The sequence below is a fragment of the Mustela nigripes genome, chromosome 1 (genome assembly GCF_022355385.1).
Source record: "Mustela nigripes isolate SB6536 chromosome 1, MUSNIG.SB6536, whole genome shotgun sequence".
Taxonomy (NCBI): domain Eukaryota; kingdom Metazoa; phylum Chordata; class Mammalia; order Carnivora; family Mustelidae; genus Mustela; species Mustela nigripes.
Window position 1 is genome coordinate 261,215,122 of NC_081557.1, and position 17,923 is coordinate 261,233,044.

Sequence of the window (17,923 nt, forward strand, 5' to 3'; positions counted from 1 at the left end):
GATGAATAATAACAATATTTGCTTTAATCTGTTTAGTGTTTACATAAAAATTTAATTAGTTCAAGCACTATTAAAAAATAAAATTCTATTAGAGAGAGTTTTAGTGCTTCTTCAGGTAAGTAAATAATCTGAAGTATCTTTGAAATAGAGAAGTTCATTCTCAAATACTAGATAAATGAAAAGTGCTATAAGCCACACATTATTGCTTAGACTAAGGCTTTTTTCTTAGTGGGAGACAAACACATAGGTATGTATATGCGTGTGTATGTATAACCAAATGGGATCCCTAGCTCACAGAGTGGGATGAGTTTAATCAGTGTATTACCTTATCAGTGATGGTTGCTATGTATCTCATACATTCAGAATCTGATGGAAACTGATTGACTTCTTTGACTAAGTAGCGCACCACCTTCACATGACCCTAAAAAATAGATACCAATGTCAGATTGGAAACAGATTCTAAGAGGATTCAGTATATCTACAGTCTGTCTATTCTAAGATTACTTTGGCATCAGTGCCACAAAATAAAGTCTTAATTAGATATTATTTGCATTGTAAATAAAAAAGAGACAGACTCTGGTTCCGTGAAGTTAAATCTATACTGTTCATCTTCATCCCGCCCTCCCAAGTACAGAATAACCTGACCTAAAATTCTAAACAACAATGAATTAAAAAAAAAAAAATTAGTATGAAAAATAAAGTTTTTTTTTGAAAGAAAAAAGACAAAAACAAAACCTCGTTTGTTTCTAGCTACCTCATAAGTGAGCATCCTAATTCTAAGCATTAAAAGAGTAGAAATAACAATTTTGTTCTTTCAGATAAAAACTGAATGTACAGCACTGTACCAGAAGTGTAAAAGGAATAAAATACACTTTCTTAAAGCATGAGCTATGATTATAAGATTCACTGTAACACAGTTCACTAAGCTCAAAATCATTAGACCAGCGCTCAAGAGACTCTAACTTTATCCAGTCTACACTATTATTCCCTGAACACAACACCCACAAATTAGCTAGTCCAGTTAAACAGACCATGTTTAGTATATTTCTCTATCTCTTCCTTTCTATCTTTTTCAAATATTTCTATCTTTTAATGAATAGTTCAATGCCATTCGCATAATTCCTTGATATCTCACCAACACTTCTATAGTATTTAAATTATATAAGACACTCACACAGTTACCTGATTTTGTGTGTGGATCTTACCTCCCCAATTAAATTCTACATTTAAAAAGTACAACTGCTACTCTCTGTACAGCCATTACAGCTGCACATGTTAAGGTACAAAAAAAAATGGAATGAATACAAACACTGTTCTTAAGGAACTAAGTCTATCTGGAAAGATAAGATATATGCATGTTAAGGAGTAATAATTACAAGGTAATTTTAGTCAAATGAATGACAAAAATAACAGACGGCAGAACTTCTACAACTTTTAGTAGATTAAGTATCTTACTGTGAGCTCAAATAGGATTGGAGGAGTTTCTGTAGAAGGGGAGATTTAAACTATACCCAAAGAATGAATAACTCTGAAAATGAGGAAAGACACAAGATTTCTGAGATGAGAACAAAGGTGATGTGAGAGACAGCAACAATGAAAAGACCAAGCATGGAGAAGACTCTCCATATCAGGGACTCATAATGGGAGATGAACTTGAAGAGCACTAGATTTATGGTGGCTCTGAATAACAAACTAAGACTGGATTTCAAAGGATGCCAAAAAAGGAAAAGGCTCTAGAAGAGGATACTAACACATTGGAGAAGTTAGGAAGATTAACTTGATAACGATATATGTTAGCTTGCTTGGAGAAGAAGTAGATAGTCAATGATAAAGCGTAAGTTTGACTGGTGGGGAAAAAAACATACAGAATCAGTGTCTAGGTAGTCTAGAATATCTAGGGAAGAGGTGGTATAAAGTACAGGAGCCAGAGAGAATTAAAAGACAAAAAGGAGAAAGACGACTTTTTGCAATTTTATGTTAGAAGTTTTCAATACAACAAATCATTTTCAGTCTATCAAGGGATTTTACCTACCTGTCTCAAAATGATAAAACTCAAAATTATCAACTCTAAAATAGTAACCCAGTTTTCCCAGTAACAAATTTAAACTGTATTTAAGAGACCAATGAAAACATTAAATGAAATTATACACAGCTCTGTGCTATGCATTACAGGAAGAGAAAAAAAGTTTCTTTCACAAAATTTATTTCTATATCTGAATGCAGTTCATTCCTTATTCAGTCATTTCAAAATACTGGTAGCTGGGTTTTCATTATTTATTTCATTATTTAATTCCCTAGTAATTAAAGCAAGTGATTATAAATAAAATCAATTTAAGTTGATTTTTCCCTGCTGTACTATTATAAGAAAACATCCATCCATAAGTAATTAGTTACTCTTAACTGGATTTACATTTTGTGAAAGATTAAGTTTGCAACTAGATTTTGAAAATACTACTTAGAACAACTTTTTACAAGTTTACTTAGCTTTATTTATCAATATCAACATTAAAGGTTTTTCTGGGATACCTATATCTACCTTTCAAGTGTTGCCATCAATACAGAAACATATCAGTGTTTATTTGCATAGCATTTTACCGCGTTGGACACTACTGTTAAATCCTAAAATAAGAGTCTTCAGTGATCACTAAACTATATACCTTCTAGCCTAAGTGAAAAACATTCAAGTGAACGAGGATGAAAGACTTCTACCTTCCTAAATGCCGCCATAAGAGGAGTTATCTTGCGGTTGTCTGCTGCATCCACGTCTGCACCTGCTTGCACCAATAACTGAACCACATCAAGATGTCCACCATTTGCTGCTAGCCACAATGGAGTGTTCCCCTTCTTGTTACGTACATCAATGTGAGCTCCCCTAAATCAATGACACAGATGTCATTGTTTAAAATGAAATGGAATAACGGATAATAAAAATCAACTATAAACTCAGGAAAAATATTCTATGAAAGTGAAAAATTATTTATATTATTGAGGGACAAAAATACATGTTTCTCTCAAAATTACGAAGAATTTCTAATCATCAAATTTAAGTCATCAAGTTTAAAAAATAAAATAGACAAATAATTGCTTTTTTAATCTTAAAATTCCAAGTTTCAATCCTGAAAAAATGTGAATTTTATTTAGTAAAAAATAAAAGTACTTCCTGTTAATAGCATAATCAATACATTAAATAAACAGTATGCCAGAGACACAAACAGTATTCTACGAGGCACTTGTATCTATTTCAGGTTACTTGTATGCATGTATTTGTATTAAACTTTGGAAAAGAATGAATCTAAAAATAACATTCAGGTTTAGCACATGGTGGGCAACATGGTAAGTAAGACTCAAGGTGAATTAACAGGTGACAGAGCCACTACTAAATACTATTGCTTAGGACACCATGCAAATGTCTTTAAGACTGTTAAAGCAGGAAATCCAATTAAGCAGTCAAGTATCTCTGGAAGACTGGCAGGCAACTTCTGAGTGACTGAAAGCAGAAATTCTTCTGGATTGTCTGATACCATGAATAGTTCTACAACTGTTATTTAAAAGCCCTCACTGTTATTTAACCAAACAAGACAAACGAAAAACTTTCGAGAAAATCAACAATAAACTTTAGATTGCTGCTAGACTTTTAAGATTTCAAGTGATACTCTTTTTTGAAAACTCAAACTGTATGGGAGATGTGAACACAGGTGACAACAGCTGGATGTTCAAACAGCTTATTATAGTGCTTTAAGAGTATATACACACCCAAGACAGGAAGAAAAGAAGTATTTTTAGGTTATACTGAAATAAATCAGACAATGAAACGTACCTCTGGAGAGGTGGAAAATAAAAGAAGTCGGTTTTAAAATAAAATAAAACATGCACTTGTAGTTCATGGAGGAAGTAATCACATTTACTTTTTTTTTTTTTTTTTTAGATTTTATTTATTTATTTGACAGAGAGAAATCACAAGTACACTGAGAGGCAGGCAGAGAGAGAGAGAGAAGGAAGCAGGCTCCCTGCTGAGCAGAGAGCACGATGCGGGACTCGATCCCAGGACCCTGAGATCATGACCTGAGCCACCCAGGCGCCCCCACATTTACTTTTTTAATAATACAATATAACCAGACAGAATAGTAATCACTGGTACACGCAGTCATATATGAAGAGTATGGTAACATCATACCTGCCAATGAGAAGCTCACAGAATTTATAATGCCCTTTATCTGCTGCTATTGTTAAAGCTGTATCTCTCGAAGAGGGCACTGGAGGGGCATTAACATCAGCACCTTTATCCAAAAGAACTCGGCCCACCTCTGCATATCCACCAGAGGCAGCTTCCATTAGCGGTGTGAGGCCAGTCTAGGTTTAGTGAAAACAACAACACCACCACCACGTAAGAGACTGAAAAGAGCTAAAATGTTTAAAGAACAATCTGGGGAGCAACATGATATAATTGTTGCAAAAATTCACAACTAAATTTCAGCACTGACACCACCAGCCTGAGTTACAGTGTGATCTACTGAACGATATCCTACATAATGCCAATTTCTTGTGGAAAAAAAAAAACTGTGTAAGATGCAAGCATTTGGCATAACTGGTGCTAATAAATGCTTCCTCTTTTCTCTTTCATAATACTATGTGTTTTCTAAGCTAATAACCCTAGTGTCATTATTACCTATAAAAATTTATTACTGAGGTATTTTCAAGAGTGCTTGAGTACAAAGAATGATTTCTGATTAAATACATATAAGACAAGTTACCAGAAAATACTAAAATTATAATTAGCATAATGCTACTGTACACCTTAAATACTGAAGCAATAAATCCATGTATAAATCTCAGACTTTTTCTTACCTTAGCTCTGTGTTCCACATTTGCTTTTCTATCAAGCAGAAGACTAACCACTTCAGTTCTTCCTTGGAAGCAGGCTAAAGTAAGGGCAGTGTTCCGATTGGTTTCTATTTGAGCATTTATGTCAGAGCCCATGTCTAACAGGAGCTTAACAGCAGCTGTGTGCCCATTCATAGCTGCTAACATCAGAGGAGAAATGCCCAATTTGCTACCAGTTCTGGGGGTGGAGGTATGGGGAGAACAAAGGTAAAGAATATAAATTTCTATAGAATTCTATTTCAGGATTTATTTAAGATTCTTTGTTTTGCAGGATTATTTAAAGTAATTTTTCTCAGCCCTTGTATGTCTGTGAGATATGACCAGGACTCCATTAGAATTTTTTTACCACCTTAGAACTAGAATACTTTCCGTATCTCATTCAACATAATGACTTGGACTGAAAAGTAATTATTAAATATTAAGTTATTATTATGATAGATTTTCCAACCTAAAGCATATACTTTCTTAATAAAAACTCCTAAGAAAACTGTGCTTACTTTTAGTACCATTAGAAATACAGTAAGTGATGTTTTTTCAAGTTTATATCAAAGTTTTTAAGTATTTAAATAAAATTAAAAATCTCCCAACAGTTTGGATTCTAAATTTGTAATGAAGGCATTTCCTAAATATTGCATTAAAAATATAAGTGTTCTACAAACAGCTTATCATAACACTCTTAAGGGGCTTATAGAGAGAGAATAAAACTTGCCTAGAATTAATCTCAGCTCCTGCATTTAGTAATATTTTGATAATGTTCACATAGCCACCAGAAGCAGCCAGGCTTAGAGGTGTGTAATCAGAAACATTCCTGTGCTCTTTGTTTGCCCCTCGAGCTAACAATAGCTCCACCACCTGAAAAGAAAAGAGGAAAAGCTGTGTTTTCTTCTTATGGTGAAACAATTTGCAAGGTGTCCATTTCTGATTTCTTTATTTTTCTGATACAGAGTAGAAGAAAAAAACAGCAAAGTCCTTTTTTAATCCTTTGCACAAAATCAGACTCAAATGATAGCAAGAATTCTTAGAAGCAACAGTAAGCTAGCTTCTCAATTAAAATCCATTTTGAAATTGTTAAAATGACACGGTGTGTTCATGCATGGTCTGGATCTCAGTGTGTTGTGCAATGCTATTTTAAAAATTACTATTTCTGTTACTCTATCACATAGCAGTAAAATAAGATTTTTTTCATTTATATATGTAAGTGTTTTTATGATATATTTTTAAGATTCTATTCTTTAATTTTTAGAAATCTCTACACCCAACGTGGGCCTCAAACTTACAACCCTGAGATCAAGAGTCTCATGCTCTACTGACTGAGCCAGCCAGGTGCCCTTCTTTAAAGTATTTTTTTTTTTTTTTTAATTTTTAACCAATAACTAAATGTTTAAAAACTTGGAATAAAGTTAATGCTTATTTTTTCCCTAACATTTTATTATGAAAATTTTTAAACATACAGAAAAGTTCAATAAATTTACACATACGCACTACCTAGATTCTACCATTAATATTCTACTACACTTACTTTATCATATCTATTTGTTCATTTTTTGATACATTTCATTTCAAAGTAAATTGTAGACAGCTGCAATTTCTTTAAATACATCAACATATATATCATTATTAGAATATTACTTGTTTTCAAATTTGGGGGAAAAATTTCTAACTTAGAGCAAATGCTCAAAACTTCAGTGTACATTTACTCAATACTGACAAATGCATAAAGCTGATGTTATTTAAATCCCTGTTATTTACTCATGCCTCTTTCTCAGTCAATCCCACCTACAGCCTATTTTTATATCTACCTTACATCTTCAAATAGATGAAATCACAGTGTTTGAGAGCCATTTCTGTGTTATTGCATAGCATACAAATCATACAATATACATCATACAAATATACTAGAGTTTATCTCTTCTCCTACTGGTGAATAGATAAAGCAGTCTCTAGTTTTTGGCAATTTTGAATAAAGTTGCTATTCTTTCAGTAATATATTTTCACTGCTCATGGGCTCTATCTACTAGTAGAATTTCTGGGTATATGTTTAGTTTTATAAGAAATTACCAGACCTTTTCTGAAAGTCACTGTACCATTTACACCCCCACAAATAATAAGCGAGTCCTGACTCCTCCACATCCTTGGCAAGATTAAGCACTGCCAGTCTTTAGCATTTCAGCCATTGTAGTTGGGCTATGTGGTGGTAACCCACTGGGATCTTACTCTACATTTCTGATAGCTAAAAACTGGTTACCATTTATTGAAGTACTTATTGGCATCTTTCGTCCATTATGCCATTTAATGCACAAAACAGCTCTTTGACCCAGGTACACTAGTATTTTCACCTTCATTTTGCAAATGAGGCAGAGAAAAGTTGGATTACCCAAGATCATAGCTCTTACCTTGCTCTTAATACTAGTAAAATATCCTAAAATACTAACTGGGAAATAACAAATAATGAACAGTGCTTTGTCTTAACATATAAGCTGACACTTTACTCATTTGAATAAAGCTATGTATGACCAATTTTAGATTATGACTTCTATCCATCACTTTTTTGCTTTCAGAGCCAGTAACAGTAGGTGGCTTATGTGACAAGGTTATGAAAAACAAGACCAAAAAATGGCATTATGCTGTTTATTTTACAGAGAGTCCCTTAAATAAGAAAGTAAAAAACCCTAATCAAATTTCTAAAGTTATTAATTTCATTATGCAAAGATAACTGACCTTAGCTATCTCTCAAAGGGAATGGTCTATTTCCAGAAAGTAACAAACGCTCAATATAAATTAGTTTGTGATTTTATAGTAAAATGAGTTTCCACTGTTTAATAACTTCAAAATACTTAACTGTTCCAATGACACCAAATCCAAGCAACAGAATGTTATAGGCAAAATTATTACCCTAAAAGACTTCTGTATCTGTTACAACCTCATTTGTTACATTGTAGTAAGAATATATAAAGATTATAGTATGCTAGAGGCTTTAAAATTGCTTTGAAAGGAAAGAAACAAACTGATTTCTTTTTAACACTGAAAAATTTCTTACCATATAAAGCAAGAATTATTTCAAGCTATATAATGATTGAAAATTTCAGTTAAATCAAAATTTTACTTTTATTATATTCTAAAACCAAAATATTTTGGTTTTATATTTTAAAACCTTAAGCCTTTACATTTCCAACTAAGTTTTTCAATTTAATGTTATTATTGATTTTAAAAAGTTCTGCCATAAATTCAATTTGAGATTAATGGAGATCTCCACACTTTCTGATGTGGCAGAGATTACCAAATCAAGCAGCTTTTTTACTGTCTTACTTCCTATCATTTGCGTTAAAATTCTTTTAATATACCAATCACCTCTACTGTGAAATACAGGGGGGAAAATGATACAAATGTATTCACATTATCAACCAGAAGGAAGAGCATAGCAGAGACAGGTTCTTTGTTGTCTCCTATGCAGAACATCTGTAGAAACAAGTGCATCTAACTGTCCACACATATAATTATCTACTCCAAATATAAAGGAGCAAAAATCATATATTTAAAAACTACAAATTGGCCAAAGTAAAAATTTTATGGGAACGAAAGAAAAAGTAAAACAAAAAACAACTGTATTATGACTAGGCTCCAATTCTTTTTAATCCACAAGATAAAGGATCACTAACTTCTATCTTTCTATTCATGTACCATTTTATTGGATTTTCCATTCTTTCTGTGCAAGAATTATTCTATCTTTTAAAGAACTTTTATCTTCTAGTTTACTAAAAACTCTAGTGGGTTTAGCGGATTCAAGTTCAATATAGCCTGATATGGGGGGCAGGCAGTTTAAGGTGCACAAACAGGGAGGTAATAATCTACCACTTCACTGGCCAGAATAATTTTAGACATAATATTTCAGGAGGGATACAGACATAATGGGTAGAACAGCCAGGTGAGAGATTTAGAAAAGGTATCTTCAAGCTAATAATCAAAAGAACAGGACACGCTTCAAATGGAGAACAGGTAACTGGAAGATAGAGACTCAAATATCTATAGATACAAGAGGATATAAAACCTCTTTATTAATTCAAAGAACGGAATTAAGAAGAATAGTGGGGAAACTTAGGGAAGGCATAACTCAGGCTTGATAAACAGGAAAACTTTGTAACAGGATGGTGGAATAAAAAAAAGTAAAACATTTTTAAGCTGAGTAAGAAAATAACCTGTATGATCTAGGATACTTCTTAAATCTAAGATTCAACAATATCCTAAATTGAGAAGTTGCCAGTCCACAGAGACAGCACAACTGGCTAATCAAAATCCTTACAACTAGATTTAAAAAATGGATTTAAAAAAATCAGGTTGCCCAGCTGATCATTAAATGCCAGCAGAAGACATACATGGCTATAGGCTATAAATCTTGGGCCTACACCTGATCACACCAGTGGTTCTACCCTACTTAAAAAATGAAAAGGTCATATAATCTCATCTGAGAATCTTTCTTTCAGAGTTGAGGAGTGGGAAAAATGAAAAGAACAACTAAAAACTGAATCCTCGTGATTTCTTACTAATTTTATACACCAAGAGCAATAGAGGCTGAGCTTAAGTACCTTTCATGCCAGGTACTCTGGGATAGGAAAAGACAAGTGAATATAGTCCCTGCTTATCAGGAGTTTACTGATTTGATTTGAAATGGCTTAATCACTCCCTTAGCCTGAATGCAACACACAGGAATTCCCATGGCAGGTACTACTTTTAGATAAACATAGTAATAGATGTGACTTTTCAGATACAATGGCTTACGCTAACACAAAGTTTGAAATTATGACCTATTAGCAAAAGGACAGTTACTGTGATAAATCTAGATGTCAATCTATTATTCCCATCAAATTATACAAGTTAAAATATGTATTTGCTAAACAGATGGGACAGATATTATACTGGGGAAAATGTTACCTCCTGTCTCCCCCCAGAACAAGCCAAAGATAACGGTGTGTCCTTGGTTCTTTCTGACTGGGCTTCAATGTCTGCACCATTGTCCAGCAATATTTCCACAACACCAACATGACCAGCTGTGGCAGCCAAGATAAGTGGAGTAAAACCTGGAAAAAAATGATCTTCTCACTACATGTTAAGCAAAAAAACAAAAACAAAACAAAACAAAACAAAATACCGCACTGTTTTTTCATTATATCTATCACAACAGGGCTAGAAGTAGTATTTCTTCACAGAACACAAATATTCCAGAAAAAAACATCAACAAAAGTAAGCCCTACCTTTCTTGTCTCGGTGCTCAATACTAGCTCCTCTCTCTAGCAGTGTTTGTACCAGTTCCTCATGACCACCAGCACAGGCCAGTGTTAGCGCTGTATCATGATTACTTTCAGTCTATAAAAAATTATTTTTTTGATTAATTTTAAAATTACATCAATTATATAATATATACTTAAACTAAATATAAAAACATATGTCCCATTCTACTGTATCAAACATTTGGGTATTAAGTTATTTTTTTCATTAGTGGCTAACTTGTGATTTTGTAAAGGCTACAAAATAATATTTGAACTTTATGGGCAATTCTTAAACATGAAGGGATAAAAGTATGATTTTCAACCATATGCTATTTACAAATACAAGATTAAAAGAAAGAGTATTAGATTCACTTTTGCTTCTAGCATTAATGGAGTAGCACAGAAAAGATCTGTCTTCCTAACTCAAACAACCAAAAAGGAAAGGACGAACTACCTGAAATGATGGTATTTAGATAGGCATTGTGCGGCAGTGATTACCGAGGGTAGAAATGATTAAACTCAACTTAATGCCTGGAGAGTTTCCAGGCTGCTGTGCAGAGAGGGTACCCAAATACAGCCTGGCAATCTCCCTGAGTTGAGAAGACAGAGTCTGGAGCGGTCAGATGGCTAGAATTCATGCGGCAGACTACTGGATAGGAAAGCAGGACAGAGTACTCCAGATATCTGCAGAGGGTCTTTGGCTGAGTCTTTCAGCTGAGTTCTGATTAGCATATGTGCAGAGGAAAACTGAGAGGCCAAGGAAAGACCACCAGCAGGCATAACAACACCCAGAGCTTACACAGGGCCAGCAATAGTTTGCTTCCCACCAGCCAGAGTAGAAAGCCCTCAAAACACACAGAATATCAAGTAAAATCCTCAGCAGTGGAGCCAAATTAGCTGTTCTAGGCCCACCTAAGAAAGCTGAAAAGCAAGCCCTGGTATAGAAAAAGGGCTTCCAAGTAATTTAATTGAAAACAAAGCCCCCAAATACTTAAAGGAACAACAAAGAAAAATACATAGTATACAGAGTATTTTTAAAGACAAAGACTATCACAATTGAAACATGATGATTTACTTCTGAATTCTGCTAATGATACTCTATTATAGTTTAAAATGCTTGTTTCATTAACTAAGTCCTCATACTTTTAGTACTCTAAACTTGTACTATCGAAGAAAGGTAACTACTAGCAGTATGTAGCTGTTATTCTACAAATATAGCCAATGTGACTGAAAAACTGAATTTTAAATTTTGTTTTAATGAATTTAAAGTTAAAAAGTGATACTCATTTGGTTACTAGAGAATTTTTCAGAGCACTCTTGAGTAAATAAATCTACTTTCTTAATTGTACATCTAATCAAATCTAAATGAAACCCAAGTTGAGATAAATACAGGCTAACAAACCATCATTTGCATAGGACTGAGGGGGTCTCTGGCATAAGAAGCTTCTGGTGCTAAAATCAGGGAAGTTCCAGGAAAACAAGGATGATGTGATCACTCTAAGCTGTAAGTATGACATATAGACTGAATTTTGAAGACCTTTAATATGAAATAAAAATGTAAAATATCTCAGTAGTTTTTTGGTATTACTGATTATATGTTTAAACAATATTATTATGGACATATGAAGCTAAATAAAATATATTCTTATGATGCATTTTACCTATTTTATTTTGCTTTTTTAAATGTGGTTACTAGAAAACTTTGTGTTCTAAGCTACTTTCCCTCATTTTTACATATGCATCTCTAGTACAATACTTATCACCAATGTTCCTTATGCTTCTATCAGTATATGCCTATCACTCTCAGAGAACTAGAAATTCCTGGAAGGTAATAAACATGTTTTATTCATGTTTGCATTCTCTACCTGTAAGTGATGCTTTGCCTAGGAAACAATAAATGATAGTTAAGTTCAATGAATGACAGCAGCTATGCAGGGTCACAGATTCAAAGGCTATTACTAATAAAACAAAAGGCTACATATAAGACATATATTTACTGTGTTTATATTTTTTGTAATATTTATTATATTTATGTAATAAATACAAAAAGGAAAGGCATTTTCTCCCAGAAGGTCAAGTCTCAAAACCAAACTCCATTACAAAAAATGAGTAACAAGAGACAAAAGGCAAAATCGATAGAGTCAAGAAATAAGAAAAAGCCTACTAGTCAGTGATGAAGAGGGAGACCGCAAAAGCTGCTCTGCAGAAGAGGCTGGCAGAGAGCAGAGCTACTGACTGCAGAGATCAGGGATGGCCACAAGGGAGAGATGCACCAACTACAACAATGAAGAAGGACACGAATACTTAAATGAGTGACAGCTCTGACTGTGTAATTGTATTTGATCTTCATTTCAGGTTTATAAGGAAGGAATTATTATGTTGATTTCAGAAAAAAAAAAAAAAAGAAACAAAGACTTAAAGAAATAATCCTCCAATAGTCATATAAGCTAGTAACTGATAGGGACTGGCTTAAAAAAAAAACAAGGAGATCTTGGATAACAAAATCCTGCTTTCCCTATTACATCATAAAGCAGTGCTAAACCAACTAGGTCAATATAATGTTTAAGTCTATCTACCTTATATACTTCCTATGTTAGTGACAATTAGAAAGTCAACTTTATGATGAAGAGTCCACTTTATAATGAACTTTATTAGGTTTCTCAATGTCTTCTGGGGGTTAAAGAGTAATTTAGGAAAGCAGAGCCAATCTTAAATAGAGAATGAAGAGACAAAATTTGAAAAAGATAAGCATGGAATATTTTAATGGTTAGTAAAATACTGTTTCCCCTCCTCCATTATAAAACATTAATTCAACCGATGTTTATTAAGCACCTTTTACATTCAAAATACTCTGCTAGGTACTTCAGGGTTGACAAATATAACTAAATACAGACCCTGTTCACTAGGAGCTTAGTGCTTACAGCATAGGGCAAATTTAGGTTCATACTATGAGAGAAATAGAAACAAGGTATTAAGAGAGTTGAATGAAAAAAATATTTAAAACTAAGAAAAGAGGGCTTGTCAAATTCCTTGGGGAACGTAAGAGTGGGTAACTTCATGAACTAATATGAAATCTTCTAAAAACAAAAATGAAAAAAATCAAAAGATTCTGAAGTGAGGTTTCCACCTTCCTAACGAACACCTATATAATTCCCAAGTGGTAAGACACACTATCCTGATTTGTATTACTTTAAGAAACAAATTAACTGAAGCAGAAGTTTGGGTTAAAGTAACAATGACTAACATGATATAGAATAAAAAAAAATACATGTTTTGAATATTACTGATAACAATACAGGTGATGGCTTCCTGAAAGGCAAGGTATCATTAAAGTCATGTTATGTTATACTGGTCAACAAGTCATATACATTGTCATATATCTGTAACTAAGAGAAACCTGAAAGGGAGACCGATGCCCAGAGGTTTGTAAGGAGCTCATTCAGGTTTACGTTCTAAAGAAATTTTCATTTGGCCCACAATACCATAAAATACATTATTTTGTAAGTGACAGATGTTATGATGATTCTGTCTTATAAAAAAATGCTAAAATTATATTCAATGTAGAAGTACTCTGTAAATTGACATGACTCTTCAAGTTCGTAAGACTGAAGAATAAGAAGGAATCATGAGACAAATGCAATATTAATGGAAAAAGCAACTTTTAATAAGCTGGAATGCATGAAAAAACGTAACTGAACTGTCTGTTAAAAAAAAAAAAGGCAGGGGAAGATGACCTATTAATTACATCTAAGTAATTAATTCACTTTGAAAATCATTAGAACTTCAAGTGCTAACCTTTTGTAGACCTCCATAACCTTCATAATTCTAGACATCTCATTCTCTAAACATGTCAGAGGCCATGTGTAAGATACAAAAAAGGTAAAAAATAAAAAAGTAAAAAGGAGAGCATTTAGGGAGAATGAGAATAATGAAAATAGTCAGTAAAATAGTAAATACCTTGCTTAAAACCTCACATAAACAATTAAAATGCACACATTTTAAGTAGAATGCTTAAGGGCAGCATATTACATATCACCATTAACTCATTCTTCTTATTTCTTCAATTTTTCTAATTAAAATAATGTGATTGAACTATTCTCTGTATGCAAAACCTACAGGAGAAAAATATACAAATCATATTTATACCATTAAAGGCAAAATATAATTTTACATACTTTATAATTTCAGTCCTGATATCTAAGTCAACTTTAGTGCCTACCTTCTTTAAAAAATAATCATGGATAGATGTTATTAAAAACTGGAAAAAAAGCAAAACTGCATAAAGTAGTATTTATTTTTCTCTTTTATAAAATATACTAGAACCGGCTACTCCAAGTTTAAGGAAAGCCTTTTGAAGTTTGTGAATAAAAATGACAAGCAGTTCAGAAATACATGAAAAACATGTAGTAAGAAAATGGGAGGGGAAAGGAACACAAGTTTTACACCCATGAACAAAACAACTGGTACTTTCTCATATTTGTGGCTGTTAGAGTCAATCAAAATCTCACACAAAACACAGAAAATATTTAACTCAGTAGTATTCAACTCTAACCTTCAGCCAGATTTACCGTTTCATACAAAACCAATCGTTCTTAAAAGTCTGTAAATGATTACTAATTTCTACATGCAGAATAACCATTCAAGCAAAATAAAAATTAGAGCTATGCTATTAAAAGATGTAATAAAAGTCTCAAAAAGTTCCTTCAAATTATCACTTACTGATGTTCCCTAAAATGAATTTTGGTAACAGTTCATATATGGTACTAAAATATCTTATAATATAAATATATTAAAAATATCCAGACAAGGGCCACCTCGCTTACTTATTAGTTAGTAGAACATACAACTCCTTTTTTTTTTTTTTTCTAAAGATTTTATTTATTTATTTGACAGAGAGAAATCCCAAGTAGGCAGAGAGGCAGGCAGAGAGAGAGAGAGGAGGAAGCAGGCTCCCTGCTGAGCATAGAGCCCGATGCGGGACTCGATCCTAGGACCCTGAGATCATGACCTGAGCCGAAGGCAGTGGCTTAACCACTGAGCCACCCAGGAGCCCAGAACATACAACTCCTAATCAAGCCCCACCCTGGATGCAGAGCTTACTTAAAAACAAACAAAAAAACCCAAAACAAATTGGATAAAAAAAAAAATACATCAAAACAAACATGATTCAATAAAACTATTACACGAAAGGTAGAAAGCCTGTGGCACATACATGCACACCAAAGGTAATTTCTAGTTATCTTACGTAAGATTTGAGGAGCCTTATAAAGAATACATTCAGCATTCTCAAGTTCCAGAAATTAAACATGATTTCGCTAATCCCTGTTAAAAATACTAGTTTCTGCATATAATGATCAATTAAAGAAGTTTAAAGTATGACCATTTTAAGAATCATTAGCATTAAAGAGACATGTACTGAAGGTGTAAAAAATTTAACATTTCTTTTGTTCTTCTTTAAATTAAGATTTGATATAAATATGAGGTATGGCCAAGGAAACATGTTGAAAAGCTGTAAGTATGAAAGACACACAACCCTTTGCCATCCAGGTGGTAGACCTATTTTCTATAAGCTAATTTGCCAGGTTAATATAATTAAAATCAACATTCACATCTAAGATAAAAACTGAAAAACAGGTAGCATAGTGCAGTGCTTAAGAGTATAGAATCTACAGCCAGAATGCTAGGGTGGATGAAAGCTGGCTCCACCATAAATTACCTACTGGGCAAATAGTTAACATCTGTAAGTCTCACCTTCTTCACCTATAAAATGGGAGTAACAATACTACCTACACCTCATGAGGTTGTTATAAAGTTAAAGAAATTAGTATCTATGAAAGTGTTAAGATTTGTTAAATAACCAAATAAAAGATTCAAATATTAGAAAAAGTTTAATCTTTTTAAACAGAGTTAGAGTCTTGGTATGAATTTATCATATCATTTGCCTGTTACAGCACAGTACTATCACACATAATCCACAATATCTACTACGTAAAATCTCATGGAATTTTTATTTCAGAATCTAGAAAAAACTTTGGATGAACTGAGTACAAAAGCATCTTTACAACTGCTTAACATGCCCGCTTGGTACCATAAAAACTAGTAAACTTTAAAAACTAACATCAAAAATAAAAGAAGAAATAGTGAACAATTATTTTTGAATGTTTACTTGGTATTGTGTTTTCCAAAGCAGAAACTTCCTAAACTTCTAAACAAAAAGAAAACTCCTAAACTTCCTAAACAAAAAGAATAACTCATGATAGGCTAACCAAACTGAAAAACCTTGATATGGAGATCAGATAAAAAAGAACAGATATTTAAGAACACAGTCAAATCTTTTTTACATAAGCATGTCAACTAATATCAAAACATACTTTTTTTGTCTGTTTTTTGTGGGGTTTTTTTTTAGATTTTAATTATTCATTTGAGAAAGCAACACAAAGAGAGCAAAAGCAGGAGGAGAAAGAGGGAGAGGAAGAAGCAGATTCCCCGCTGAGTCAGGGGCCTGATGCAGGGCTCAATCCCAAGACCTGCAGATCATGACCTGAGCCGAAGGCAGATGCATAACCATCTGAGCCACCCAGGCACCCCAAATTAGAGTTTTTGGAAATTAAAAACAAAATTTCATTATTTATGTGTTTCTTAGAAATTAATTTATAATAGAGCAATGGATGGTTGAGTAGTATAGTCCAGTAAAATTTCACCCTAACTATAAGAATTTCAAATTAAATAAAATCACGATCATACTTGGAGGAACTTTTTCTTATATAAAATAATTTTTCTTAAATCCTTTTATATTTTGGTGAAGTTTTTAGTTTAGCTTATGGTTCAATTCTTGATTCCACAAAAACTAAAAAATATAACTCTCCTTAAAACATAACCCTAAGCAGGCTCCGCACCCAGTACAGAGCCCCACATAGGGCTCAATCCCACAACCCTGAGATCAAGAGTCGGGTATGCTTAACTAACTGAGCAGGTGCCCCTATAATGCTGTATCATTATTAAATATAAATCATTGTAGATCATCAAATGAATACTTTGTAATTTTTAAAAGGTTATAGAGTGTGGTAGTTAAGGAGGTTGCCTTTGAAATCAGACCTACTAAAGTCTGACTCTCAACCCTCACTTCTTAGCTAAAAGAAGTGCTCTTAAGCAAAATGTTAAATGTTTTTCTTAGCCTTGGTTTCTTCATCAGGGAAATGGGTATTTTTTTTTAAAAAAAGATTTTATTTATTTATTTGACAGAGAGAGATCACAAGTAGGCAGAGAGGCAGGCAGAGAGAGAGAGAGGAGGAAGCAGGCTCCCTGCTGAGCAGAGAGCCCGATGCGGGACTCGATCCCAGGACCCTGAGATCATGACCTGAGCCGAAGGCAGCGGCTTAACCCACTGAGCCACCCAGGCGCCAGGAAATGGGTATTTAAAAGTTGCTTCTTCATATATGTGGTCTGAAAACAACACAATTCCTTAAAATTGCGCTTGACCATTTTTAAGTGCTCAAAAAAAAGTTAGCACATATAACACAATGAACATTTGGAAAGCAACAATAGAAGTGAAATTTCTTTTTCTTTCACAATATTGCCAAGAAGCATTTTAATGAAAAGGAAGCTTTATTTTCATAGGTTAAGAGAAGAGTACACAGTCTTAATAGGACACACACACACACACACACCCTTCCTGAAATTCAGGTTTATAAACAACTGATCATTAAAAAAATAAAAAATTTTATCATGTATCCTGCCATCTTCACCTACGTCACCCCCTCCCCATCCCACATATTAATCAA

At 33.3% G+C, this 17,923-nt stretch overlaps 1 protein-coding gene across 5 annotated transcripts in view; it reads right to left on the reverse strand.

The window, feature by feature from the left end:
- ANKRD17 (ankyrin repeat domain 17) overlaps positions 1–17,923 on the reverse strand; it is a 161,854-nt gene that overhangs the window by 35,533 nt on the left and 108,398 nt on the right. For all 5 annotated transcript variants that reach the window (XM_059385194.1, XM_059385190.1, XM_059385183.1 and 2 more), the window contains 7 exons: positions 10,128–10,239; positions 9,808–9,953; positions 5,591–5,733; positions 4,846–5,059; positions 4,175–4,350; positions 2,710–2,872; positions 326–421 (listed from right to left, as the gene is read on the reverse strand). In XM_059385194.1, coding sequence (XP_059241177.1) covers positions 326–421; positions 2,710–2,872; positions 4,175–4,350; positions 4,846–5,059; positions 5,591–5,733; positions 9,808–9,953; positions 10,128–10,239 — 1,050 coding nt within the window. The remainder of the gene's footprint in view (positions 1–325; positions 422–2,709; positions 2,873–4,174; positions 4,351–4,845; positions 5,060–5,590; positions 5,734–9,807; positions 9,954–10,127; positions 10,240–17,923) is intronic.